Source organism: Jaculus jaculus, chromosome 6 (genome assembly GCF_020740685.1).
Source record: "Jaculus jaculus isolate mJacJac1 chromosome 6, mJacJac1.mat.Y.cur, whole genome shotgun sequence".
In the NCBI taxonomy this organism is placed as follows: Eukaryota; Metazoa; Chordata; class Mammalia; order Rodentia; family Dipodidae; genus Jaculus; species Jaculus jaculus.
This window is the reverse complement of record NC_059107.1, coordinates 154,084,437-154,112,417: the sequence shown is the minus strand read 5'-3', so window position 1 is coordinate 154,112,417 and position 27,981 is coordinate 154,084,437. Positions and strand designations below refer to the sequence as shown.

Below are 27,981 nucleotides of genomic sequence, written 5' to 3'. Positions count from 1 at the left end.
GGGCGTGGTGGCGCACACCTTTAATCCCAGCACTCGGGAGGCAGAGGTAGGAGGATTGCCAAGAGTACGAGGCCAGCCTGAGACTACAGAGTGAATTCCAGCTCAGCCTGGACCAGAGTGAGACCCTACCTTGAAAAAAAAAATAAAAGCGAGTTGTGGGGTCTGGAGAGATGGCTTAGTGGTTAAGTCACTTGTCTGGAAAACCTAAGAACCCAGGTCTGATTCCCCAGCACCCGTGTAAGCCAGATACACAAGGTGGTGCATACGTTTGGAGTTCATTTACAGTAGCTAGAGGCCCCAATGAGTCCATTTTCTTCCCACCTCCCCCTTCCCGTTCTCTCTCTCATAAATAAATGAAAAGAAAATTTTTTTAAAAAGCTAGTCATGGCCACACATGCCCGGAACCCCAGCATGGCAGGGTTGGGGTATCGAGACAAGAGAATTACTGCAGTGCAGAGCAAAGACAGGAACTGAAGTTCACTGGTCAGCCAGACTGGCCAAAAACTAAATACACAAAAATGGCAGTCCCAGGGGCTGGAGAGATGGCTTAGCAGTTAGGCATTTGCCTGCAAAGCCAAAGGACCCAGGTTCAACTCCCCAGGGCCCACATAAACCATATGCACAAGGGGGCGCACGTATCTGGAGTTCGTTTGCAGTGGCTGGAGGCCCTGATATGCCTATTCTCTCTCTCTCTCCCTCTCTCCCTCTTTCTCTCTCTCAAGTAAATAAAATATTTTTTTAAAAAAAATGGCAGTTCAAGGGTCAGCGAGAGATTCTGTCTCAAAGAAGCAACACAGGAGAGTGATCGAGGAGGTCACCTGACGTTCCACTCGGACCTGCGCACACGTACACACAGGGTGTGCAATCGCACACGTATGTGCAGATACGCCCGGGCCGCACAGGAAGCGCCTAATAAATACACGTGCCAACAAAGCTTCCGTGAGCTAGGGCAAGTTCCAAGGCAGGCAGGTTCCGACCCACTCGGGCCTTCCCCGCTCTGCTCTAGGAAAGACATCTGACTGGCGGGTCCCTCCTGTGTGTCTAACACGGGCCTGCTGGGCCCTCTCCCTAGAGAGCCCTTCGCTCCCTCTGCCACTTCCTCACCACACGCCGGCAAACAGGAGCGTGCACACACACACGCACACACACACACACACCTGCTTCCCCAGGCTCACACCTCCTCCACCCTCCACACCCTCCTCAGGAGGGCACTATCAATACCCTCACACTTGTCTGTGTGCCCTCTGTGCACGCTGTCCCAGCACGCTCTTCCACGGCATGCTCTCCATCTGCCACCATAGACCGCAAGTTCTTTGAGAGCAAAAGGCACTATTTGTTTTTTAACTGTGTCCTCGGCAGGTTGCCCCGAGCGTGGCATACAATCAGTTAGGTGAGGGACTGCAGTGCCATCAACCCTTGCAATCCCTTGAATACAGTAGGTGAGACGCTGCCCTCTAGTACACTGCTGTTCCCTTTGCACACCTCGAGTACGCTTTGTCTTTTCTATTCCCCACCCCTTGTGATGTGAGCCCAGAAAAGACCGCAGCCAGTGAAATGTGCCTCCACCACCTCAGTGCCCTGCCCTTGCACGACCTCCCATCTCCACCGTGGCACCCTCAGGATGAAGCCAAACCAGAGGAAGGTCAGAGATGGAGCAGGAAACCAGGTGTTTGTAAATAAATAAATATATATATATATATATATATATATATATATATATATATATATATATACTTTTATTTGGGCTAGAGAAATGGCTTAGCGTTTAGGCACTTGCCTGTGAAGCCTAAGGACCCCGGTTCGAGGATCAATTCTCCAGGACCCACATAAGCCAGATGCACAAGTTGGCTCGCGTATCTGGAGTTCATTTGCAGTGGCTGGAGGCCCTGGTACATGAGTGCTCCCTCTCTCTCTCTCTCTCTTTCTCTCTCTCTCTCTCTCTCTCTCACACACACACACACACACACACACACACACACACACACACACATACACACACACTTTTTGTCTCTGTCTGTCACTCTCAAATAAATAAAAATAAAGTAAAAAATATTTTTATTTATTTATTTTGAGAGAGAGAAAGAGACAGAGAGAGTGGGGGTGAGAAAATAGCCAGGGCTTCCAGCCTCTACAAATGAACTCCAGATGTATTCACGCATCTGGATTATGTGGGTGCTGGGGAATCAAACCTGGGTTCTTAGGCTTCACAGGCAAGCACCTTACTGCTAAGCCATCTCTCCAGTCCAGGAACCAGCTGTTTTTTAAGCACCTGGATCTATCTGTGCCTGAAGCCATCAAACCCATGGTCTTGATTCCCACCTAGCAGAAAGAGACACAGTGAACGCCAGGCTTGCATCAGGAAAACAGAGTCCAGCCACTCCTCACCAGCCGTGGCTTGGTGATATCTGTCCACAAGGACGTCTTCCACAGGTTGAATTTTACCAACAGCAGCAGTTGAGGGCTCCCAATACACTGTCCCTTCATGAATGTCAGAATCACTGGGTGAGGGAAGTCAAGGTTCTGAAGACCTCACTCAGGCTCTGCCGGCCAATTCTCATGGTCTCATTTCCCCCATTGGCCTCAGAAACCTCTGTGACGACCTCATCATGGTGCATCAGTTTACCCCAGCCACTGCTCACTCTCTGTTGCTTGGCACCCAGGGTTTTCATATGCCTTAAACTGACCCAGTCCCCAACTCCCACAGCCTTTGCAATCCTTGCCCTGGCACCCTTTGGAACGTACGCCCCCGATGCCAGGAGCATCCACCACACTCTCTACACCCTCTTTCTTCTCATGGAATTCTCGCAGGCCATGGCCCTGCCTCCTTCCTCACCCCAAACTGGGAGATCTGCCTAATCCCACCTAGCTCACTTCACCCCCCTTCAGTCTCTGAAGAGTGTAGCCCTGGACTGCTGCCCCTTCTCTTATGGTGCCCTAAATTAGACACCTTGGAGATTCCAAATCCAGTGAGCAGTCCCTCTAGGCCTGACCTTGAGAGTCTGACTCCTAAGACCTTGGACCCAGCCAGCCTGTGCCGACGCTGGCTCCCTGGTTAATAACTACTGAACTTCTGCCAGGCTGTGTAAGGAAGGGGAGGAGGGCTGGGCAGAGGGGTTCCAGGACTCTACAGACAGAGAGGATGGAGGACCAGGTGACTGACACCACCTTGCCTCCCTTCTCCCTAAAGACAGGCCAAAAGGCTGAGCTCTGTTCTCAGACTCTGCAGACCCAGGGACCCAGCGAGGCCCTCGTGGCCCCCGGTGGCAGAGAGGGGGCCGTGGGGCAGAGCCAGGCTGTGCTCAGCATTGCTGAGGAGGAAGCTCCTTCCAACCTTCTGCCCATCCCCTACTGCTCCTCCTCCCCGTGGCTCCGGTGCCTTCATCCCCTCCCAGCCTGGCTCCCTGGGGCTGTGGATTCCCTAAGAGCCAGTTTCATAAGCTGAAAACTCAGAGGCGAGTCCGGAAACCGCAGTCTGCTTGAGACCAAATGCTCTCAGTCCGTCTTCCTCCAGCAGGGAAGCCCGGGAGCCTCTGATGCGGCTCCCGTGTCACAGCGCAGCCAGACAGGGCCATCATTTAGCCCGCAGTAGCCTCATCATCCAAAGATCACACCAATAATTTCTAAAAACCAACCAATGATTTGGGGCCCATTAGCATAATTTGATGAATCGTTTGCATGTCAACTTTTAACTGGGTAGGCAGTTTCCTACTACAGGCTTGACATATACAGAAAATAGGAGGGATGCTGTAGCCTTGACTCCCAGATGACTCCATAAGATGTTCCCTGTGGTGACATGCTCCACTATGACCCCCACCTCCACCTGTGACACACTGACCTTGGCATGACGTTCACAATCTGACTCTGGTATCTCATGCTCTGACCAACATGTCCACCTTCCAGATTGTTCCCCAGAGCCTCTGGCCCACTGAGCCCTTGCCCCTCATGCCTACCCAAGACTTCCAATGAATAGACACACAGACATACCTATACATACACATCACACCAACACATGTTACATACCACATGCCATATACATCATCATACATCATGTACACCACACACACACACACACACTGCAGCTCTTCAGCATCTCACTTGCCCCTCTGGTCTCCAGTTCCTTCACGTCCTTAGCTTCATCTTCTCAACCCCCACCCCCCACACACAAACACACTGCACCTACCTCGACACCCCTCTCCTGGCTACGGCCTTTTCCCTCCTTCCCTTCAGCTGATCCTACCTCCCAGTTCATCAGGAAAATGGAAGAAACCAGAAGTGTCTCAAAACTGCCATCCACAGTGTCACCCTCCCTCCTGATAGTACGCCATGGCCCCTTTGTCCTAGCACCTAGTCCTCACTCTCTCCCACAATCCTTTCTCAAGGCTAGCATTCTGCCCTCTCTCCTGCAATATTGCAGGGGCACCACCAAGGCAAAGCCTTAACATCTACACATGCACCCACTCGTGCATGCCTTCACAGCCTCCAGCTCTAGCCATCCAGTGGCAGACACCCCAGGAGTAGCAGCACAAGAGGGCAGAGGGAGAAGGAGGCCAGGGCTGACAGGAACTCAGACTGCAAGACCAGCCAGTGCAAAGGCCCTGGGGTCGGAGAAGGCACGGCAGGTGAAAAGATGGAGATACACAGCGAAGGGAAGAAGTATGTGGGAGAAGAGGCCAGAGATGGAGGGCAGGTGCAGCCCTGTTAAACGTGCTGGGTCTGGGGAGGTACGCACACCCTAAACTAGGGGAGCGTGGTCGGGTTCGTCTTTTCAAAGCTTCTTGTGATGGCTGTGTTGGAAGGCCTGCAGAACACGGAAGCAGGGAGGCTATAATGTCCCACTGGGGTTCAGATGGTGGTGGTCTGATCTTGGAGAGACAGGCAAGTGTGAGAGGCACTGAGGCCCTAACACAGGCAATGTGAAGGAGTGGTTAGGATGGTGAGCTGGCTCAAAGAAGAGAGCCATGGAGAGGTGCTGACTGCTGGGGCCTCCAGAGAGAGACTAAGACTGGAAAAAAGAAAGCAGGGGTTCAAGGCTTGGCCGTGATGGCCATATGGTCATTATAACACCCTTGAGCACATAGTGCAGGCAGTGAGCCACCCCAAAGGTGCCCTTTGTACACCTCTCCACACAAATCTCCAGGACCCTTCTGTGCCCAGCCTTTAGCTAGGAGCCACAAGTGCAAGTGATTTCATGCCAAGAAGCAGTCAGGCTGGGAGCAGGTGTGGGTGTGGCCAGGAGGAAGTGCTGGGTCCTTGGGTAAGACAGGGAAGAGCCACGTTCCAGTCCATGGTTCCAGGCTCAGCTCTGTCTCCAATTTGTTATGTTTCTGGGGTTTTCCACAAGCCTCCCACCCTAATTCCTTCTAAAGACGCCTGACTCGGAATTGCGTGCTGATGAAATATTTGTCAGTTTCAATCGAAAGAAAATGAAAGCATGCTTTCAAAATGTTTGAGAATGGCTTGGATTTGTCATTTAACAGTAGGGAAGGGAGAAAAGAACATGGAGCCAGGCATGGTGGCGCACGCCTTTAACCCCAGCACTCGGGAGGCAGAGGCAGGAGGATCACCATGAGCTCGAGGCCACCCTGAGACTACATAGTGAATTCCAGGTCAGCCTGGGCTAGAGTGAGACCCGACCTCAAAAAAAAAGAAAGAACATGGGAAAATGAGTAAATACTAGTTATATGAACTAAAAAGAAAAACAGTAGGGATAACTTTGATCTTCCTAGCAGCTGGGGTAAAGGCTTACGTTTGGAGAAGGGAGAACTGGTGTGTGCTAGAGGAGACAACGGGTGAGAGGAGCGTCCAGGACCCTTTAGACAGGAGCTGCCCAGTGCATCCATTTTGGCCCTACAAAGTCAGTAAGCTAGCCAGAAGTCTCAGAGAGCTCTGGGAGTTGTCTTTTAAAAGTATTTTGTTTATTTATGAAGCCGGGTGTGGTGAGTTCAAGGCTACCCTGAGACTACATAGTGAATTCCAGGTCAGCCTGGACTAGAGTGAAACCCTACCTTGAAAAACCAAAAGAGAGCCGGGCATGGTGGCACACGCCTTTAATCCCAGCACTTGGGAGGCAGAGGTAGGAGGATTGCCGTGAGTTCGAGGCCACCCTGAGACTACATAGTGAATTCCAGGTGAGCCTGGGCTAGAGTGAGACCCTACCTCAAAAAACCAAAAAAAAAAAAAGAAAAACCAAAAGAAAAAATATACGTGTGTGTGAGTGTGTGTGTGTGTGTGTGTTCATTTATTTATTTGCAAACAGAGAAAGAAAGAGAGATAATGGGCACACCAGGGCCTCCTGCCACTACAAATGAACTCCAAATACATGCACCACCTTGTGCATCTGGATTTATGTGGGTACTGGGGAATTGAACCCAGGCTGTCAGGCTTTTGCGAGTCAGTGCCTTTAGCTGCTGAGCCTTCTCCCCAGCCCACGTTGTCTTTCTTAAAGAAGTCAGGAAGGCTGGAGAATTTGGTACATTGGCAGCAGGCATGTGAATTGAAGCCTATGGACTCTCTGCAAAATGTCACAGAACACCAGAAATTCCTAAAATGCTTATATTTATATACCATATATATAAAGGCATGGGTTGAATGTCCCCTTTCCAAAATGCTTGGGACCAGAAGTGTTTTAGAGTTTAGGCTTTTTTTGGATTTGGGAATATTTCTACATGCATAATGAGACATCTTGGAGATGGGACCTAAGTCTTAACATAAAATTCATTTTTGTGTCATATGCCTCATATATGTAGCCTGAAGGTAAATAGAGTATTTTTAGTAACTTGCACAACCTTTCACATAGAGTAGATGTGGAATTTTTCAATTAGATCATGTTAGTATCCAAAATGTTTTGGATTTAAGGGGCTGTAGAAATGGCTCAGAGACACTTGCCTGCAAGCCTAACAACCCAGGTTCGATTCCCCAGTACCCAAGTAAAGCCAGATGCACAAAGTGGCACATGCATGTGGAGTTTGTTTGCAGTGGCTGGAGGCCCCATTGTGCTCATTCTTTCCCTCTCTCTCTCTCTCTCTCTTTCTCTCTATCCTCTCTGTCCTTGGAAATAAATAAAAATTTAGAAATGAAAATTTAAGTTAATTAAAGGGCGGAAGGGCTGATTTCGGCTCAGTTGCAGTCTGCAGTCCATCACGGTGGGGCGGGCATGCGGATGAGCCTGAGGCAGCTGCTCACATCCAGCAAAGTTAGGAAGCAGAGAGTGATGCCTGGTGCTCTGCCATCTCTCTCCTTTTCATATAGTCCAGAACCCCAGCCCATGGCATGGTGCCACCCACACTTAAGGTCAATCTTCCCACCTCAGTTAACCTAGTCAAGACAATCCCTCAGAGCTACGCCCAGAGACTCACCTAAGTCTCACAGGTGACACCAGGTCCAAACAAGTTAACAGCCAACGTAAACCACCACAATGGGTCTATGTAGTAATGCCCGTGGACAGCAGCTAGAGTACACAATAAAACCTGTTCCTCTTTGAAAGAAATGGGACTGGGCTGGAAAGATGGCTTAGTGGTTAAGTGCTTGCCTGTGAAGCCTAAGGACCCCGGTTCGAGGCTCGGTTCCCCAGGACCCACGTTAGCCAGATGCACAAGGGGGAGCACACGTCTGGAGTTCCTTTGCAGTGGCTGGAAGCCCTGGCATGCCCATTCTCTCTCTCTCTCTCTCTCTCTCTCTCTCTCTCTCTCTCTCTCTCTCTCTTCCCTCTTTCTCTTTCTGTCTGTCGCTATCAAATAAATAAATAAAAATAAACCAAAAAAAAAAAAAAACGATATGGGACTACCAGACTTGATGGGAAAATAAATTGCTAAGCTAAGCCTGGTGACTCTTACCTGTCAGGAGACTGAGGCAGGAGGACTGCCATGAGTTCATATGGCCTAGGCTTCATAGTAAGTTCCATGTCAGCCTGGGCTATAGTAAGACCCTGTCTCAAATTGAAATAAGAAAATGTAAAGCCAGTAGTGGTGGCGCACGCCTTTAATCCCAGCATTTGGGAGGAAGAGGTAGGAGGATTGCTATGAGTTCACACCCAGCCTGAAACTACATAGTGGATTCCAGGCCAGCCCGGGCTAGAGCAAGAACTTTTTTGGAAAAAGAGGGAGAGAAAGAGACAGCACCAGGCGTGTTGGCATACACCTTTAGTCCTAACACTGAAGACTGAGTTAGGAGGATCACCATGAGTTCGAGGCCATTCTGTGACTACAGAGTGAGTTCAAGAATGAGAATCTGCCCCTAAAAAAAAAAAAAATGCTAACGGGTAGAGAGGGCTGTGTTAATTAGGAATTCTATCTACTGAACAGGGGTGTCTGAATAGAGTCCAAGTTCATTTCCCATCAGCTCCCTAAATCTACAGGCACTGTTCTGAACACCAGTGTGTGTGGCCAGACAGGGAAACAGAGCGGGGTCAGGCAGTCCTACAGAAGCGTGTCTGGCCCCCAGGCCATTCTTCCCATATATTTTCCCTTTGGGAGAAAGTTAACAGGCTGCAATTGGGCCTTCTCCACTGGTGCTGGGGACCTGACTTATTTAATGGTTGCCTGCCACAGCTTATCCATTCTCTGGGCAGACAGGCCTGCCAGGACCTTGGCTCGCAATTACCCCAGGCCAGTTCTCACCAGACAGGACGCCTAGAGCCAGCAGCCATAGTTTGAGCCCTGATGCATCATTCCCCAGCCGCAAGCCCTGTAGTTGTTTAGCCTCCCTGAGCCTCAGATTCTTCATCTGTAAAATGGGGTACAGTCACCCCTCCCTCAGGCCAATGGTAGAGCCTCATTGAGTGAACTCTGGTGAAAAATGAGCTCAGTTTAGAGATGCAGGCTGTAATCCCAACACTTGAGAGGCTGAAGCAGGAGGATCGGGAATTCAAGGCCAGGGCTGGAAAGATGGCTGAGCAGTTAAGGTACTTGCCTGCAAAGTCTAAGGACCCAGGTTTGATTCTCCAGGACCCACGTGATCCAGATGCTCAGGGGTCGCATGCATCTGGAGTTCATCTGCAGTGGCTGGAGGCCCTGGTGTGCCCATTCCCTATATATATCTACTTCTTTCTCTCTCTCTCTCAAATAAATAAATAAAATATTTGCTTGTATTTTTTATGAGAGAGAAAGAGCATGTGAGAGAGAGAGAACTGGCATGACAGGGTCTCTAGCCACTGCAATAGAACTCCAGACACATGTCATCTTGTGCACATGTGAAACTTTGCACACTTGCATCACCTTGTGCATCCGGCTTATGTAGGATCCAGAGAGTTGAACATGGGTCCTCAGGCTTCATAGGCAAGCGCCTTAACTGCTAAGCCATCTCTCCAACCCTAATATGTGTATATATATACAAATATATACATATATATGTATATATATATATATATATATATATTTTTTTAGAAAGGATTCAAGACCAGTCTGGGCTTCAGAGTGAAAATCTGTCTCCAAAATTAATAACAGGGCTGGAGAGATGGTTTAGTGGTTAAGCACTTGCCTGTGAAGCCTAAGGACCCCAGTTCGAGGCTTGATTCTCCAGGACCCATGTTAGCCAGATGCACAAGGGGGCGCACACATCTGGAATTCGTCTGCAGTAGCTGGAAGCCCTGGCGCGCCCATTCTCTCTCTCTCTCTCTCTCTCTCTCTGCCTCTTTCTCTGTCTATTGCTGTCAAATAAATAAATAAAAATAAACCAAAAAAAAATAATAACAGCCAGGCGTGGTGGTGTAACCTTTAATCCCTGCACTCGGGAGGCAGAGGTAGTAGGATAGCCGTGAGTTTGAGGCCACCCTGAGACTCCATAGTGAGTTCCAGGTCAGCCTGAACTAGAGCAAGACCCTACCTCCAAAAAATTAAAAAATTAATAACTACAGCAATGATGATAGGATGGCAGCCCCCAGCGGAGGCTCTATCCCTGGGGTTTCCCAGAGATGTGGGGGCTGAGGAGGGGCTGGGAAAGTGTATCCGTGCCTGGGCAGATGGGAACACATCTTGCAGACTTCTCTAAGACTGCGGGAATGTCTGTTCCATCAGTCTGGGACCTGTCTTCTTGGGAAAGCAACCTACAGTTTTCTCACATGCAAAGAACTTGGTGACTCCCACCGAGCCACTCAGCTAGTCTTCAGATCCTCCTCAGTCTCCCTGGCACAGTCCCAGGCTGAAACCAACCCAGGGCTCCGCTAATCCTCGGAAGCCTCGCGAGGACCTGGGGACAAAAGGCAGGTTTTTGAAGCCTGCACCTCAGCTCTGTCTGCAGGACTGTGTCAGGTGTGTTTTGATTCACTGGGCAGATCTCCGAACTGACGGAGCAACCCTTTCCTGGGGGCGAGGGCGTGGCCCGCAAGAGCCTCAGAAGCCTTAAGAGGTCAGGAAAGGGTGGACAGGTCCTGACCCTGGCAAATCACCATGACTCACGAGCTCCTTCCTTCTGCCTTGTCTTGCAGGGAACTTCAAAGGGCTGTGCAAGCAAATCGATCACTTCCCGGAGGACACGGACTACGAAGCAGACACGGCAGAGTATTTCCTCCGTGAGTCACTGTTTTAATCTCCGTCCAGCTGGCGGGTCCTGCCACTTGATCCTTCCCAGAACCGAAGATCAGGGCTACACACAACCCTACCACAGAGCCCAGGAGAAAACAGGGCTTCTCTCCTGTCCTCCTTTGAGGAGGGCAAACCTCCAAACACGATGGTCCTTCTGCCTACACACAGCCCTTTGCCCTCACCTCCTGACTGGCTCTCTTACTCACCCCTAAGATCTCTACTAAAACATCACTTCCTCCAAGATGTCCCCTGCTTCTATTGTGGGTTCCCAGGCACAACCCTGTATCATACTGCAGGGTTCTTGTCAGCTGGGCCCCCCAATTCTGCAGGATTCTTCCCTTCTCATTCACCCCTCTGTCCTCAGCACAGCACCCAGCACAGCACAGGATAAGAACCAGTGGCAGATTGGGATTTCTACCGAAACGAGAGAATTTTTTTTTTTTTTTCATCGCCCACAAGTCAAACCAAAGTTAAACCCTGATGTAACAGCTGTGATCTTAACTCCACCTGAGACATATTATCAAGAGAAAGCCCTTTGAGGCCCCAAGGAAATTTCTCGAGCAGCAGCAGAAACGACCAAGGCTCCCTTGTTAGTTATTGCAAAGGATTTCCCGGAGAGCAGCTGAGAGTCCTTGAGGCCCAGGACGGCCTAGCCTAAGGCTCTCAGGCAGCTCTCTTTGCTGGAAAGGTTTGCTCGCGTCCCTCCTCGGCTCTCGGGGACCTGTCCTTCTCCCCGCCCCCACAGCTGAGTGATTCGCCTCACCCCCAGAGCCTGTTATGAAAAATGTAGGAGGCATTTGACTACACGGATCACCCCTGTCTCTTTCAATAACCGATCCTCTCGTCAAAGGCAGCACTTGGGTCGGCCCAGGATCTGGTTTCCCTGAAAAGCCCAGGGAACTCGATGCCAGCTGGGGCGGCTGGGAAGGGGGAGGAAGGGAATACGATGTGATTTATAGATTTTTTTTTTTTTTAAGGGAGGAAAAAAAAAAGTAGATTGTAGTGTGCTCATCATTTCCTTTTCTGAATTCCCTCAAGACATTGCTCTTAAATGGAATTCCCAAAGGGTTATGTGGTTGTTATTATCTGTTATTGTGCCTGGAGACCTCAGCACACCTGACCTTGGCTCAGGAGCCGTTCAGTGCAGTCTGCATGGACTGAGCGCCTGCTGAATGCCAGAGCCTGTACTCAGTGCTGGGGAGACCACCACAGACAGAGAAGACAGTTCTCGGCCACAGGAAGAACATGTTGCTAACAGGGAAGGGCGGAGGGTTCTCAGAGGACCCACTATTCTTGGGAGACACCGTACTAGATGAGGTTTGTAGAGAGGTGGAAAGGGAGTCAGGGAAAGCTGAGCCCCACACTGACAGCCACACACCTGAGCCCCCGGTCTCACTGGTCAGACATGGAGGTGTCTTTATCATCCAGGTGGTAAGCACCTTGAGCCCGGGAGTTTCTCTTTTATGACTGCACCCAGAATGGAGCAGTCTCTTGTGAAATAAAGAAACCGGGAAGGGGGGGCGTTCTTCTGGGGTACTTTCCTACCACACCCTGCCTCAGCTCCCGTGCAGTTAAAGAGAGGAGAGCCTGGAGCGTTGACCCATCTTGGCTTCCCTGCGCAGAGGTTGAGCTCACATTAGCAGTGGGTCCCAAGATCCAATTGGAGTCGACTAAAGCCAGCGAGGTTTCTAGAGCATTTTGTAACCGGGGTCAGCAAGCTTTTTATGCCAAGGATAATAATTTTTTGCACATGTATGTGTATATGATGTGTGTATGCATGTTAGCATTTTGTGTGTGCACACGTGTGCAGGTACACGTATGTGTGTGTGCGCACAGAGGCTATAGGCTGATATCCAGTGTCTTCCTCAATCTCTCCCACCCTTTTGTTTTGTTTTTCGAGGTAGGGTCTCACTGTAGCCCAGGCTGTCCTGGAATTCACTTTGTAGTCTCAAGGTGGCCTCGAACTCACGGCGATCCTCCTACCTCTGCCTCCCGAGTGCTGGGATTAAAGTCATGCACCACCATGCCCGGCTTATACCTTATTTTTTTGCGACAAGACCTCTCACTAAGCCAAGAGCTCACCAAGTTGGTTTGACAGGCTGGCCAGCCCGCCCCATGGGCCCTCCTGTTGTTGCCTCCCCAGCCCTGGATGCACGCCGCAGCTCTTGCCTATAACCTGGTGCTGAGGGTCCGCTCAGGCCCTCATGCCTGCAGAGCAAGCACTTTACCCACGAGCTGTCTCCTCGCCCCAGAGAGAGTAAATACCTAAGGCTGTTCCAGCCACACTGTCTCCATGCGAGCCTTGGACACACAGGGGACAAGGCATAGGTGCTTCTTGGTACAGAAAAGTCCCGGCATTCCTCAGTGGCGCGTCCTGTGACCTTACCTGTATCTCCACTTCAGCCCTTACCACCCTCCGCTGGTTCATACCCATGGTCCCACAAGACTGAGTTTCTAGAAGGCAGATCTCTCCACCCAGTCACCTAGCATACAGCCTGGCAGGGAAGCGGGGCCAGATAAAGTGTTTCACTGCCTGAGCAAGGAAGTGATGGGGCGGGAGGATAGGTGAGAAGGAAGTCTCCAAGGTCATAACCCAATGCTGCCAGGAACAAAGCAGGCACCCAAAGAAGAAAGCTAAGGTGGAAACAAGGTGGGCAGAGAAGTGGACAGGGCTGTACCTGCAGACAGGCGGAGCTTGAGTCAGCCGTCAGCTCGGGCCAAATATATCTATCTCCACAGTTCACTTGCCACATGAGAGTCTGGAAGAAAAGAGGCAGAGGCCTCTGTCCCTAAGGACATCTGGGGAGAGCCACAGGAACCTCATATTTATGCCACACAAGGGATAGAAGGCAGCCTGGGGTGCTGGGGGTCCCACCTCCAGACCATCCCAGGACTGGCTATTCTACCCTACCCCACAGAAGGTAGCATCAGAGGCGCACCCCTTTAATCCCAGCACTCAGGAGACAGAGGTAGGAGGGTCGCCATGACTTTGAGGCCACCCTGAGACTACCTGGTGAATTCCAAGTCAGCCTGGGCTCGAGAGAGACCCTACCTCGACCAACCAAATAAATACATAATTAAAAAAAAAAAACTATAGCCGGGCGTGGTGGCGCACGCCTTTAATTCCAGCACTCAGGAGGCAGAGGTAGGAGGATTGCCACAAGTTCGAGGCTACCCTGAGACTCCATAGTGAATCCCAGGTCAGCGTGGGCTAGAGTGAGACCCTACCTTGAAAACAAAAAACTCTGAACTTCTCCAAGAATTCCCACGCATTCATGAATTCAGCCATTGAGCACCCTTTCAGAGAGCCCATGCTTTGATCCGGGCATGGGTACTGGAGTGGGAGAGGAAGCACAGAGGAGCAAGTGCCTGCTTGGGTGTGTGGAGGAGGACGGGGCTATGAAGTGGGGGGCGGGGGGGATGGACATTTCCATGTGGGGCAACCAGGAATGATTTCTTAAGGGGTGACATTCAGAGTTGGGTGCTCTCCCTTCCCCACACCCAACAAACGCCACATTCTATGCCGGGGAAGTGTCTGGTTTCTGGGTAAGGATGGAGGTGGGAGGAGAGGGAAGGAGCCAGCTAACCAGGCTCTTCCCTCCCCAGTAGCTTGGCCCAATCTTTGCAGGGCACGTACTAAGGGATATGGACCCAGTTTCCATGCTTCCAAAAGGCTCCCAAGTCATTTCTTCCAAGAGAAGCAAGGGTGTGAGCCACACCTTGTCCCTCTGTTAATGGCCTCCAGGCTGCTGCTGAGCCCAGGGCCACCATGTGATGACAAACTACATGGGACAGCCGGACCACACTGAGCCACCAAGGCTCCGCTCCCAGGACATCTTAAACTTCCAGTGAAGCCATGCCAGCTGGCAGACAAATGTACCTTCCTCCTTTCCTTTTTAAAAAAAATATATATTTTTTTTAATTTTAAAATATTTTTATTTATTTATTTGACAGAGAGGAAGAGGGAGGGAAGGAGGGAGAGAATGAGTGTGCCAGGGCCTCCAGCCACTGCAAAGAAACTACAGACACGTGTGCCCCCTTGTGCATCTGGCTAACATGGGTCCTGGAGAAGAGAACCTGGGTCCTTTGGCTTTGCAGGCAAATGCCTTAACCGCTAAGCCATCCTTCCAGCCCCCCCACCCAAAAAAACCTATTTTATTTATTTGAGAGAAAGAGGCAGATAGGGAGCGAATGGGCCCGCCAGAGCCTCTAGCCACTGCAAACAAACTCTAGACGCATGCGCCCCCTTTGAGCATCTGGCTTTTGCAGGACCTGGAGAATCAAACCTGGATCTTTTGGCTTCTCAGGCAAGCACCGTAACTGCTAAGCCACCTTTCCAGACCATCCTTCCCTTTCAAGTGTGAACAAGCCCTCCAGTCCTCCCAGAATGGCCTCCATCTTCTATGCCAGGCCCACCTCCAGGTGCTGAGGAGGTGGGAACAGAGGAAGGCAGAGGCCCGGCTTCAGGCACTTGAAATCTGCAACCAAGGAGGTTAACAGGTTAATCGTGTGCTACGTTAGGCTGTACTGAATGATATGGAGAAAGTCAAGCAGGAAAGGGGTTCCCTGATTCCAGAGTCAAGACAACCTCCCTCCCTCAGTGGGGAAGTTTGAGCACTGACCTGAAGGAGGTAGCAGAGTCAGCTACATGGGTATGTGGGAGAACAATGTTCCAGGCAGAAGGAACAGCAAGTACAAAGGTCCTGGGGTATGGGCGCCGGAACATGAGGTCCAGAGGCAGGAAGACGAGGTGGCCCTGAGACAAAGACATAGCAAGAGAGGGCAGTGACCCCTGTCCAGTTTGATCCGTCGGTGGGACCGAGAGGGTGGGGCAGAAGGGATGCATGGAGGGTCCCAGGAGGATGCCCTGGGACGATGTAGCTGGACAGGAATCCAGAGGTCGCCCTATATGGCAAAGAAAATGAGGTCCACTTGTTTGAAACCCATCATCCAGCAGGCAGAAGAAATCAGAAAGCTCTGATTACTATCTGAGGAGACAAAGAATAAATGAGTGGGTGTCATATTTCCCACCCCACAGTCTATCTTGGAATCAGTCCCTGGCCCCCTGTGATGGACAGGAAAGCAGCCAGAGGTCCTCTCCTCTGCCTGTCCCCCAGCACACAGGACATGTGACGGTGTGGCCGGTGTGGCCCTCACCCACCCACCTACCGCCAGCAACCCCGGAAACAATAGTAGCCACACTGCCCCATCCAGCACTACGGGCCATCAGATGTTCCTGTCGTGGCGGCCTGTCTTCCTCAGGCAGCAGCAGAATGAAGAAGAGATGTGGTGGCCAGAGTTCCCTGACCCTGTGGGAACAAAGATGTCGCTGCTCCTGGGCGGGCCTGGTCTGCGCTGTGCACCAGGTCTTCAAAGCCTGCATGCTGTGCACCTAAGGGTCTGTCTGTCCCAGTGTGTTTGTGCAGGTCTGTTTATGTTGAGGGCAGGCCCCTGAGTGGTGTGTGGTACTTCCTGTATCCACAAGAGGAGTTTGATGCTTCTTTCTTTCTTTCTTTCTTTTTTAAGAGAAAGAGAGAGAGAGAGAGAGAGAGAGAACGCCAGGGCCTCAGCAACTGCAATCGAACTCCAGATGCTTGCGCCACCTAGTGGTCATGTGCAACCTTGCACTTGCGCTTGCCTCACCTTTGTGCATCCGGCTTAAGTGCGACCTGGACAGTCAAACATGGGTCCTTAGGCTTCGCAGGCAAGCGCCTTACCTGCTAAGCCACCTCTCCAACCCAAGTTTGATGTTTCTTTAGCTCCCGTGTGGTTAGCAGGAAAGGAAGAAGATTCAGAGGACTTGGCTTCCTTTCCGCAGTCATGTATTAAACACCTGTTGTATGCTTAGATTCCCTCAACCCACTATACGGTGGTCATTTGTAGCCCAGGAGTGTAGGGTGGGGTTAGGTCCCTCACTCCACATTCAGAGCCTGGAGCTGGAGGTTTGGGGAAGGGACCCAGGTCTGGCTGAGGTCTCTGCCGTGGACCAACTCACACACACATATACATGCGTGTGCGCACACACATACGCACACTCATGTATGCTCTTACACACAGAGCAGAGCTGAGTGCCAGGTTCAGCTTGTCCAGCCCATCATCAAACCGTAGAAAGCAACAGAGGCAGAAGGAGACAAGGACTCTCAGGCACAGGCACACTCCCCTCTAACACACAAGGAAATGCACCTGAAACAGATCCATCTCCAGAAACTCACTCGCTGCTCCAGAGCAAGGACAGGCAACCAAACAAAGCAGTAGGTGCCGCCTGGAGATGCCACCAGCCTGTATGGACAGCAGGGAGAGAGCGGTGTCTCTGCAGCCCAGAGACGTGGTGGTGGGGAGGGAGGGGTTCCTGAGGAAAAATGCACCAAGCTCGGGCACCGGTGAAGGAGGCAAGAGAGTGAGAGGGCCTCTCGGGCACCACCGCAGGGGTTTAAACCAGGCTGCCACTTCCTGGCCAGCATCCCTAGCCTTGGTCAGTGTCCTCGCTTCGGGCCCGATAATTACTGCCATCTCCCTCCCGTGGTTGTAATAAGAATGAAGTGTTGACCTAAGAAGGTGCCTCTGACCAGCCCAGACCATAATAATGCCTTCAGGAGACACTAGTCATTACAGCCGCTTAATGTGGTGGCATGAAGCGACAGCCCAGTAAGGACAAAGGACCAAGAGAGAGCTGAAGAGATAGCTTAGTGGCTAAGGGGCTTGCCTGCAAAGCCCAAGACCCAGGTTGGATCTCCCAGAACCTATGTGAGCCAGATGCACATGGTGGCACATGCATCTGGAACTCGTTCACAGTGCCTAGAGGCCCTGGTGCGCCCATTCATATTCCCTCCCTCTCTCTCTCTCTCTATCTCTCCCTCTCCCTCCCTCCCTCTCTTAAATAAATAAATAGTGTAGGGAGGGAGCAGAGTCAAGAAGGGGGTTTCTATTTCTTTTTTTTGGTTTTTTGAGGTAGGGTCTCACTCTAGCCCAGGCTGACCTGGAATTCACTATGTATTCTCAGGGTGGCCTCGAACTCATGGCAATCCTCCTATCTCTGCCTCCCGAGTGCTGGGATTAAAGGCGCGTGCCACCACACCCGGCTTAGGGGTTTCTATTTCTGATGGGGTTCTCATGGCAGGGGGAGGGGAAGGGAGTACCTTTGATCAAAGTCTGAGAAAAGGGAGCTGCGACCCCGAGGGAGGCTGGTCCCAATGGATACCTGGAGTGCGTCCTAGGTTGAGGGGCAGCCAATGCAGGGTCAAGAGTGACGGGATCACAGGCAACAGCTTTGCTCTGAGATGCTCTGAGACCTCGTGACCCCGGCGCACAACCCCACGGGTTGTTAGCATGGAGCCATGTGAATACCCAAGTCCAAGATGCAGAGAACTAACCCCAGAACCTAGACAGCAGAGGGAGAGCAACCAGCAGAAGACAACCATGGGACAGTCTAGAACAGGGGCAGGCACCAGGTGGGTGGGAAGGGTGTATTGGGGGTCGAGCGCAGGGCTTACAGCCAGCCTGGAGGGTGAGCGAGAGAGGACCTCTGGCATGTAGAAGCTCCAGCTGGGACAGTGGGTGTCAGCGCTGCCCTTCTGTGCCGCTGGACACGTGGGTGGGGCACCACTCTGCCTCCCTGTTTGGTTTGGGTGTCTCTTGCTTTGTTTCCAGGTCCCAGAGATCAAACTCACAGCTTCATAATATTAGACAAGCACTCTCTCACTGGGCTATGTCCCCAGCCATGGCCTTGGTTTCTTTTCGTTGTTGTTGTTTTGTTTTGTTTTGTTATTGTTTTGTTTTTTGGTTTTTCCAGGTAGGGGCTCACTTTATCCCAGGATGACCTGGAATTCACTATGGCGTCTCGGGGTGGCCTTGAACCCATGGCGATCCTCCTACCTCTGCCTCCCTAGTGCTGGGATTAAAGGCGTGCACCACCACACGGGGCTTGCCCTTAGTTTCTTTTATAAGTTCTTCCCTCACCCACCCAGCTCCGAACAGTCCCCAGCTCGGGCCCAGGGCAGCTTGCTGAGTGAATAAGGCCTGCCCAGCAGACTCACTGTGCTCCTCCCAGGATGAGGACAGAGGTGGAACTGGGTTTCAAGCTGAGCCAAAGCCACCCTTCCAGCCTTGGGGAACATTCCTCCATACTCCCCTGCCTGTTCCCCACTTCCATCCATTCAACCACGCATTTGGGGATCCTGGGGTCCTGAGTGTGGAATGGGGACAGGAAGGGCCAAAGTCCACGCTTGGGACTTGGAATAAGAAGGATGTGAATTCCAGAAAGGCTGGACCTCGTAGCCTAGAGGCAGTTATTCCAGGTCCCCAAGCCTTCCTGTCTAAATCGGACTGTGTTGGCCCTCCCCAGCGCCGCAGGGAGCGGCACAGAGGACGTCCTGAGGCTGGCTGCTAGCTGTGGAAGCACAGTGACACATCATTGCAGCTCTTTGCTGGCCTTGGAGAAGTCACCCGGCCCTGGGCTCCTGTCACAGATGAGGGAAATGACTTGTCCGGCTCAGGATACTCTCCGGGAGCAGGATCCCCATCCGTGGCCTCTACCTGGCCCCTGCCCCACCCCCTCAAGTCCCAGCAGTCAGCGTGGCTTCCTGCCACACCGTGTCCAACACCGAGGTGTTTCCACAGGCAGAGCCACCTTCCCGCCCTGGCCCAGGCCAGCAGGGTCCAGTCTGTCCCCATTCGTTCTACTTCAGTGCTGGTTGAGACTGCAGCCACCACACACACACACACACACACACACACACACACACACACACACACAGGCCGTGACCCAATGCGTGAGTCGCCGCTTGCACAAACACCAGCCCAAGGATCCCAAAGCCCATAAGTAACAGCCAGGATGCTCTGCTGATTTTGTTGTTTGTTTGTTTGTTTTTAGAGGCAGGACTTCACTCTAGTCCGAGCTGACCTGGAATTCACTATGTAGTCTCAGGGTGGCCTCGAACTCACGGCAATCCTCCTACCTCTGCCTCCCGAGTGCTGGGATTAAAGGCGTGTGCCAGCACCTGTTTTGATGGTGTTGTGGTAAGACAGGCTCCCGTATGGTCCCAGTTCCTCCCCAAGAGTCTGAAGTACTGGGTGCTCCCCTGATCTCCCTGCAGGCAGCGGGGACAGCTGAGGCACGGGGGTCGGACGGCATGGCAAGCGCAGTGCTCAGAAAGATGGCAGGACGTGGATGCGTCTGTACTGCCATTGCTCCCCAAGCTAGCCGCCGCGCCCCAAAATGCCTTCCACACAACATCTCAGATAGCAACTGGGTGTGGAATGCATACCAGGGTGCCCAGCCTGGCACCAGACACGACAGCTTGATTCATCCTCACAGCCACCCCATGAGGTAGCTATGGGCCTGCGTCCCCCTTGCATAGATGAGAAGAGCCACAGAGAAGGCTCAGATTGAGGGGCCAGGACAGAGCCCAAATTGCCTGTGCTCTTACAGAGCTTTTCTCTCCTCGGCGCCCTCCTCCTCTTCCTCCTCCTCCTTCCTCTCCCTGACAACGACCCCCCCCCCAACACACACACGTTTTTGGCTGCCCATCCATTTTCATGGCCATTGGCCATGCCAGCCAGCACAGTGTGGAAGGAGAAGCTGGGCAGACGGGATGCCTAAGACAGCCTAGAAAGTTCCTCCCTGTCTAGCGCATGTGCCGTCCGACCCCTGTGGGATCACATCAGTACAGCTTCCACTGCGCCCAGAAACCAGACAGCCGTCCTCTGCATGCCGATCAGGGCGACTGTTTGGGATTACGAGCCTGGGGCACAGGCAAGATGACAGCCTGGCCAAAGAGGAAGAGCAAAGGATGCGCGTGTCAGGCTACGCCCTGAAGAAGAGAGATCGCGTCCCTCCTGAGCACTTAGGACGGGTTTCATTGCGGTCATCAGAGGAGACAATCATAGTTTGAAGCTGAGTGTGATCATGCACATCTGCAGTCTCACCCAGCACTCGGGAGCAGTCTGAGAATTCCAGGCCAATCTGAGCTACAGCGTGAGACCCTGTCTCAAAAAGAAAGAAAGCTAGGTGACACACATTCTTTAATCCCAGCACTCGGGAGGCAGAGGTAGGAGGATCTCTGTGAGTTTAAGGCCACCCTGAGACTACATAGTGAATTTCAGGTCAGCCTGGGCTAGAGAGAGAGACTCTACCTTAAGGGAAAGAGAGAAAAAAAAAAAAAGGCTGGGCTTGGTGGCACACACCTTTAGTCCCAGCACTGGGGAGGCAGAGATAGGAGGATCATTCACTGTGAGGGTGTGAGTTCAGGGCCAGCCTGAGACTACATAGTGAATTCCAGGTCAGCCTGGGCTGGAGCGAGACCCTACCTGGGGGAAGGAGGGAGGGAGGGGAAGGAAAATATGAATTGTCCCTGATTTACCAAAAGTGCCTTTGGTTTTTCTGATTTGCTCACAGTAAGCTGTGAGGCAGGTGAAGTGAGAATTTTGATCTTCTCCAACCCAGCTGCCACTCGCTGAGGCTCTGCAGCCGGCTCCCCCTCCTGTGTGCTGATAAGGATGAAATTTAGAAAGCTATGAGCTGTGTATGTGCACTTATGTGCACAAGAATGCTTGAGTTGGGATCTGGTTGGGGGAAGAGCACATTGAGAAATAACTTGCAGGGAGAGAACGTCTTCCTGGGGTCCCAGGAGGGAGCAGCCCTGTCCCCAGGGTGCTAAGACTGCAGAGTAAACCGGCTGCTCGGCTCTAAGCCTCTGACCGCACCTCTATCTGCAGCAGACCTGGACATAGAGTTCGACCTTCTTTCAAGTCCTCCCATCGGGCAACAGTCTGGCCCTCAAGTAGATTTTACCACCAGTGAGGGGTGGGCCACAGTGAACACCTTTAAATCCTATACAAAAGTCCAAAAAAATAAAATAAAATAAAATAAAATAAAATAAAATAAAATAAAATAAAATAAAATAAAATAAAATAAAATAAAATAAAGCTGTCCTTTTGTACCACGAGGCTGCATGCTTGTAAGCCCAGCACTCTTGGGAAGCTAAGGCAGGAGGATCACAAGTTTGAGATCATCCTGACCAGCATAATAAGACCCTGTCTCAAAAAATACAAGAAAATAGAGCTGGAGAAATGGCTCAGTGGTTGAGGTGCTTGCCTGCAGAACCTAACAACCCAAGTTCAATTCCCCAGAGCCCACATAAAGCCGTAAAGCCATATGCACAAAGTGACACCTGCATCTAGAGTTCATTTGCAGTGGCTGGAGACCCTGAGCCACCCATTCTCTTTCTCTCTCCCTCTGTGTGTGTGTGTGTGTCTGTCTGTCTGTCTGTCTGTCTGTCTATCTCTGCTAGCAAATAAATAAATAAATAAATTTTTAAAATGCAAAGCCAGGGCTGGAAAGATGGCTTAGCGGTTAAGCGCTTGCCTGTGAAGCCTAAGGACCCCGGTTCGAGGCTCGATTCCCCAGGACCCATGTTAGCCAGATGCACAAGGGGGCACACGCATCTGGAATTCATTTGCAGTGGCTGGAACCCTGGTGCACCCATTCTCTCTCTCTCTCTCTCTCTCTTTCTCTCTCTCTTTCTGTGTGTTTGTGACTCTCAAATAAATGAATAAAAATAAACCAAATTGTTTAAAAAAAAATGCAAAGCCAAGAGCCAGGCATGGTGGCACATGTAGGAGGATCACCATGAGTTCGAGGCCACCCTGAGAACTACATAGTGAATTCTGGGTCAGCTTGAGCTAGAGTGAGACCCTAGCTCAAAAAAACAAAAACAACAACAAAAAAAAAACTAAGAAAATAAAATAAGTTATTGTCCCACTGATCATCTCCCATACAAACACTCAAAGAAATAGGACACAAACCTGGCCAACCTGGCCACCTTCACCTACAATCAGGGCCCCAATCCTCAGATTTAACCCAGAGGTCCTATGGCTCACAGGATCCAACTTCCTTAGAGCCACTGAGGCAGGGCTGGGCCTGGTAGAGCAGGCCTGTCATCCCAGCACTCAGGAAGTTCAGGCAAGAGCCAGCCTGAGTAACTTAGTGAGACTCACTGTCAAAAGGTAAAAAGAGGAGAGCCAGGCATGGTGGTGCACGCCTTTAATCCCAGCCCTCGGGAGGCAAAGGTAGGAGGCCACCCTGAGACAACATAGTGAATTCCAGGTTAGCCTGGGCTAGAGTGAGACCCTACTTCAAAAAAAAAAAAAAATAGTAAAAAGAGGGGCTGGAGAGATGGCTCAACAGTTAAGATGCTTGCCTACAAAGCCTAAGGACTCAAATTCCATTCCCCAGCACCCACATAAAGCCAGGTGCACTAAGTGGTGCTTGCTCCAGGGGTCCATTTGCAGTGACAGGCTCTCTCTCAAATAAATTTATTTTTTTTTTTTAAAGTAAAATGAGGACTGGAGGAATGAATCAGTGGCTAAAGGCACCTGCTTGCAAAACCTGCCAGCCCGGGTTTAATTCCCCAGAATCTACATAAAGCCAGATGTAAAAAATTGGCTCATACATCTAGAATTCACTTGCAGAGCAAGAAGCCCTGGCATGCCCATACACACTTGCACATGCGCAAATACATAAATGAAAAATGTAAAAAAAAAAAAAAAAAAGACTCAGGTCTGGTGGTGCACACCTTTAATCCCAACACCTGAAAGACCGAGGTAGGAGGATTGCAGTGAGTTTGAGGCCACCCTGAGACTACCTAGTGAATTCCAGGTCAGCCTGGGCTAGAGTGAAACCCTACCTTGAAAAGAGAGAGAGATCTAGGGTTGTAGCTCACGAATATAGTGCTGCTTAGGAAGGACCCGGTCCTGGGGTCCATTCCTAATTCCACAAAAACAACACAGGAAGAAGAAGCCACTGGGGCAACCTCAGCGTCGGAGGCAAGTGTCCTTTCCCTGGTCTGCATCTCCAGCCTGGACACAGCTCCCAGACCTAGGAGCCAGCCCAGGGCCTGATGTGATTGGCTGCCAGACAGAAGTTGGAGAGCTATTGTCCAAAGACCCTTTGAAACCTCCATGCTCTGACCTTCACTGAGCTCTGCCTCTCACATCACACCTTGCCCGGGTGTTCTGCCCTCAGCATTCCCGCTCTCTTCCAACCCCACTGATTTGATCTTTTGGGGGGTTTTGGGGGGGAAACTTTGAGAGTTTTTTTGGGGGGGTGGCAGAAGGATTCTTTGATGGGTTTGTTGTTTTTTATTTGTGTGTGTGTGTGTGTGTTGGTTGGTTGGTTCTTTAAAAAAAAGTATTTTATTGGGCTGGAGAGATGGCTTAGCGGTTAAGCGCTTGCCTGTGAAGCCTAAGGACCCCGGTTTGAGGCTCGGTTCCTCAGGTCCCACGTTAGCCAGATGCACAAGGGGGCGCACGCGTCTGGAGTTCGTTTGCAGAGGCCGGAAGCCCTGGCGCGTCCATTCTCTCTCCCTCTATCTGTCTTTCTCTCTGTGTCTGTCGCTCTCAAATAAATAAAAAAATTTTTTAAAAAGTATTTTATTTTTATTTATTTATTTGAGAGAGAGAGAGAAAGAGTGGGCACACCATGGCATCCAGCCACTGCAAACAAACTCCAGATGCATGTGTCACGTTCTGCATCCGGCTTACATGGGTCCTGGGAAATTGAACCTGGGTCCTTTGGCTTTACAGGCAATTGCCTTAACTAGTAAGCCATCTCTCCAGCCCTTTTTTTTTTTTTTTTTTTTTTTTTCATTTTCTTGAAGTAGGGTTTCACTCTAGCTCAGGCTGACCTGGAATTCACTATGTAGTCTCAGGGTGGCCTTGAACTCATGGCGATCCACCTACCTCTGCCTCCCGAGTGCTGGGATTAAAGGTGTGCGCCACCACACCTGGCTTGTTTTTACTTAATTATTTAGTTATGTATGTATGTATTTGCAAGCAGAGAGCGACATAGATAGAAAGAGAGAATGGGCATGCCAGGACCTTCAGCCACTTCAAATGAACTCCACACACATGTGCCACCTTGTGCATCTGGGTATGTGGATACTAGAGACTCAAACTCAGGTCATTAGGCTTTGCAGGCTAGCACCTTAACCTCTGAGAAAATCTTTCCAACCCTGTTAGTTGGTCGTTTTTGTCCCCCACCCCCGCCCTGGCCCAGTTAGTTTTTCTTTTTTCTTTTCCTTTTCTTTTCTTTCTTTTTTTTTTTTTTAAGCAGGGTCTCACTGTAGCCCAGGCTGGCCTGGAATTTCTTCTGTAGCCATGGCTGGCCTCAACCTCACTGCCATCCTCCTACCTCCGCCTTCCAAGTACTGTGATTAAAGAGGAGCACCACCATGCCCAGCTCAGAGATTTCTTTTCCACCTTTAAAGTTTTAACACTTCGAGAACTACTGTCTGGCCTGGGCTCCCCCACATGTGTCTCTCCATCCCCCCCACCTCCCCATCCCCACAGGGGATATGCCCTTCTCTCCCCGTCTGACTGTCTGTGCTCCGTGTTCCACAGGGGCCGTGAGGGCCTCCAGCATCTTCCCGATCCTGAGTGTGATCCTGCTTTTCATGGGCGGCCTCTGCATAGCAGCCAGCGAGTTCTACAAGACCCGCCACAACATCATCCTCAGCGCTGGCATCTTCTTCGTGTCTGCAGGTGCTGCCCCAGCCACATAGCCAGAGAACCAGCTCAGAGGGGAGGGGGCACCCCAAGAACCAGCTCAGAGGGGAAGGGGCATCCAAAGCTTGGGCCCGCAGGACCTGGGGCACGGGGTATCTCCCATGCTGGCAACAGACCATATGGAGGAGGGGGGGCAACCAGGGACCCCACCCTTCCCTGAACCCCTGTGTGATGCTCACTGGAAGCCAAAGAGGAGTGCCCCTTCATGAACCTAGTCAGGTGGGAGAGGGCAGGTCCCAGAGCCAGATTCCAGGCATGGTCACATGACCCATCCCACGGGCTTCAGACGCCAGGAGAAAGAGCCCCTAACATGAGCTGTTTAATAAGACCCTCTAGCTGGGCGTGGTGGCGCACGCCTTTAATCCCAGCACTCAGGAGGCTGAGGTAGGCGGGTCGCCATGAGTTCGAGGTCACCCTGAGACTATACATAGTGAATCTCAGGTCAGCCTGGGCTACAGGGAGACCCTACAAAAGCAAAACAAAACAAACAAAAGACCTTCTGACACCTCAAGGGCACTCCCCACATCCCGTGGACACCCTGCCGGCGCTCACCGACTCCTCCCCGCCTCTCCTTCCCTCCAGTGTCCAGGCTGGAGGACTCACACTGAGGTCACTGCCCCTTGTCCCCTGCCACCCTAGTTGCCAATCCTTTTGCGCCCTTCGCTGTTTCCTCGCATGGAAACTATGAGGCACTGAGCAGGGAGAACTGGTCCTAGTCCATCCCTTAGGATGCTCCAGTTCTTCTCCTCTTCCCCCGGGGGGCCTCCATCTCCACCAGCCCTTCCGTTCACGGCTCCCTGAATCGCCCGCGTGATAAGATGGCAAGATGGTACGATCTCCCTGAATTGTTCACAAAGCCTCCAGGGTCCTCCCCGCGCTGCAACATCCACCCCCCCTCCCCCGCCTCCAACACCCCATCATCCATCATCAGTCCATCCGACGCTGGGAGCACCCCACTCAGATGGACAACTCGGGGCGCTTTATCTCGATGCTCCTTCTCACGCTCCTCCCCGCCCCCCCCCCACACCGTCCCCTCCCCCCCTCCACCCCCCCCCTTCCCCAGGTCTCAGCAACATCATCGGCATCATCGTGTACATATCGGCCAACGCCGGGGACCCGTCCAAGAGCGACTCCAAAAAGAATAGCTACTCGTACGGCTGGTCCTTCTACTTCGGGGCGCTGTCCTTCATCATCGCCGAGATGGTCGGGGTGCTGGCCGTGCACATGTTTATCGACCGTCACAAACAGCTGCGGGCCACGGCCCGCGCCACGGACTACCTCCAGGCCTCGGCCATCACGCGCATCCCCAGCTACCGCTACCGCTACCAGCGCCGCAGCCGCTCCAGCTCGCGCTCCACCGAGCCCTCGCACTCCAGGGACGCCTCGCCCGTGGGCATCAAGGCCTTCAACACGCTGCCGTCCACCGAGATCTCCATGTACACCCTCAGCAGGGACCCGCTGAAGGCTGCCACCACGCCCACCGCCACCTACAACTCGGACAGGGACAACAGCTTCCTCCAGGTCCACAACTGTATTCAGAAGGAGAGCAAGGACTCTCTCCACGCCAACACAGCCAACCGTAGGACCACCCCCGTATGAAGACCGTGGGACCCGGGAAGGACCCCCGGGATGCTTGGGCCCAAGGGCAGGGGAAAGTTGGGGGGGGGGGGAGAGGGAAACCACACCACCCACCCACCCACCCGCCCACCCACCCGCCCACAGCGGAGGGGGGGGCGGGGCGGGGCGGGGGAGACCTTCCACACGCAAAAACAAACAAAACAAAACAAAAAAAAAAAACAAAAAAAAACGACAAAAAAAAACACAAAAACAACAGGAAAAAAAAAACAAAAAAAGAGAAAAACATAACAAGTAAATTTAAAAAAAAATGAACAAAATATAAGAGGAACAAAGACACAAGCCACACACAGGCTATGCGGGGGGGGGAAAAAATATAACCGAGGGAAGACTAACTTAAAAAGCAAGAGGGATAAAAATTAAAATAGAAAATAAATCTAAAAGAAAAATGCATGATTTCCCATGTACCATTATTTTAACATTTAATAAAACCAATTTAAATGAAAAATAAAAGGGAACCAAGATGATGTAAAGCAAAAAAATTTTTTTTTAATGATAAGAAAGGAAGTAAGAGGACTGTTCTCAGTATCTATTAGGGGTTTATGTTGCCTTTTTTTTTTAACTGCAGGGAGAGTTTTAAAAATGAACTGTATTCTATTCCCTTTAATCCCAGCGGGCCCAGTGGGCCCTGCCTCCCAGGGAGAGTGGGGGGTGGAGACTCAGGGCCCCCAGGGCCAGGGGAGTTGTGGTCCCTGCCAGGTCCCTGGAGCTCCTGGCTGGGTCCCTGGGACACTGGAGAAACTTGGTGGCTCCAAAGCCAGCTCCACCCAGCACCTAAGGGGCAGTTGCAGGCCTCCAGGTGACCCCAAGCCCTTGGTCCCCCCCATCCATTAGGTGCCTGGAGGCGGGTGTACCTGGGGCCTCTCAGCCCCAGGTGCCCAGTCCTTAATGGTCCTTAACCCACTGTGATGACTTCCCAGGCCTTGAGGAAAGGGAAGGAGAAGGGATGGCTGCTGGTGGCTTACCAAGAAGCCGGATCCCTGGAATCCTCAGGGGGAGCCTTGTGGGGTCACCAACCCCAAGCTCCTGCCCTTGGGGTCAGGAGACACCCACCCCCAGGGGAGATAAAGCAGCCGTCCCTCCTCACCCCTCACCTCAGGGCCACTTGATGACCCTGGGGCGATGGTGGACCCCCACACACACTCACAGCCCCCCTGCCCCCCCTGGGAAGGGGGCTCTTTGACCCTTTAGAGGTCCTTGGACTCACTGACACCCCCCTTGCGGGCCCAGGGAGTCCAACAATGACTCTGCAAAAAGGTTTCTTTTT

General features: G+C 51.7%; 1 protein-coding gene across 1 annotated transcript in view; it reads left to right on the top strand.

The window, feature by feature from the left end:
• The window catches only part of Cacng2 (calcium voltage-gated channel auxiliary subunit gamma 2), a 145,038-nt gene extending 118,282 nt beyond the window's left edge, over positions 1-26,756 (top strand). The window contains exons 2-4 of the mRNA XM_045153276.1: positions 10,421-10,504; positions 24,915-25,055; positions 26,143-26,756. Of these exons, the coding sequence (XP_045009211.1) occupies positions 10,421-10,504; positions 24,915-25,055; positions 26,143-26,678 (761 nt within the window). The 3' untranslated portion in view covers positions 26,679-26,756. The remainder of the gene's footprint in view (positions 1-10,420; positions 10,505-24,914; positions 25,056-26,142) is intronic.
• Positions 26,757-27,981: the final 1,225 nt, after the last annotated feature.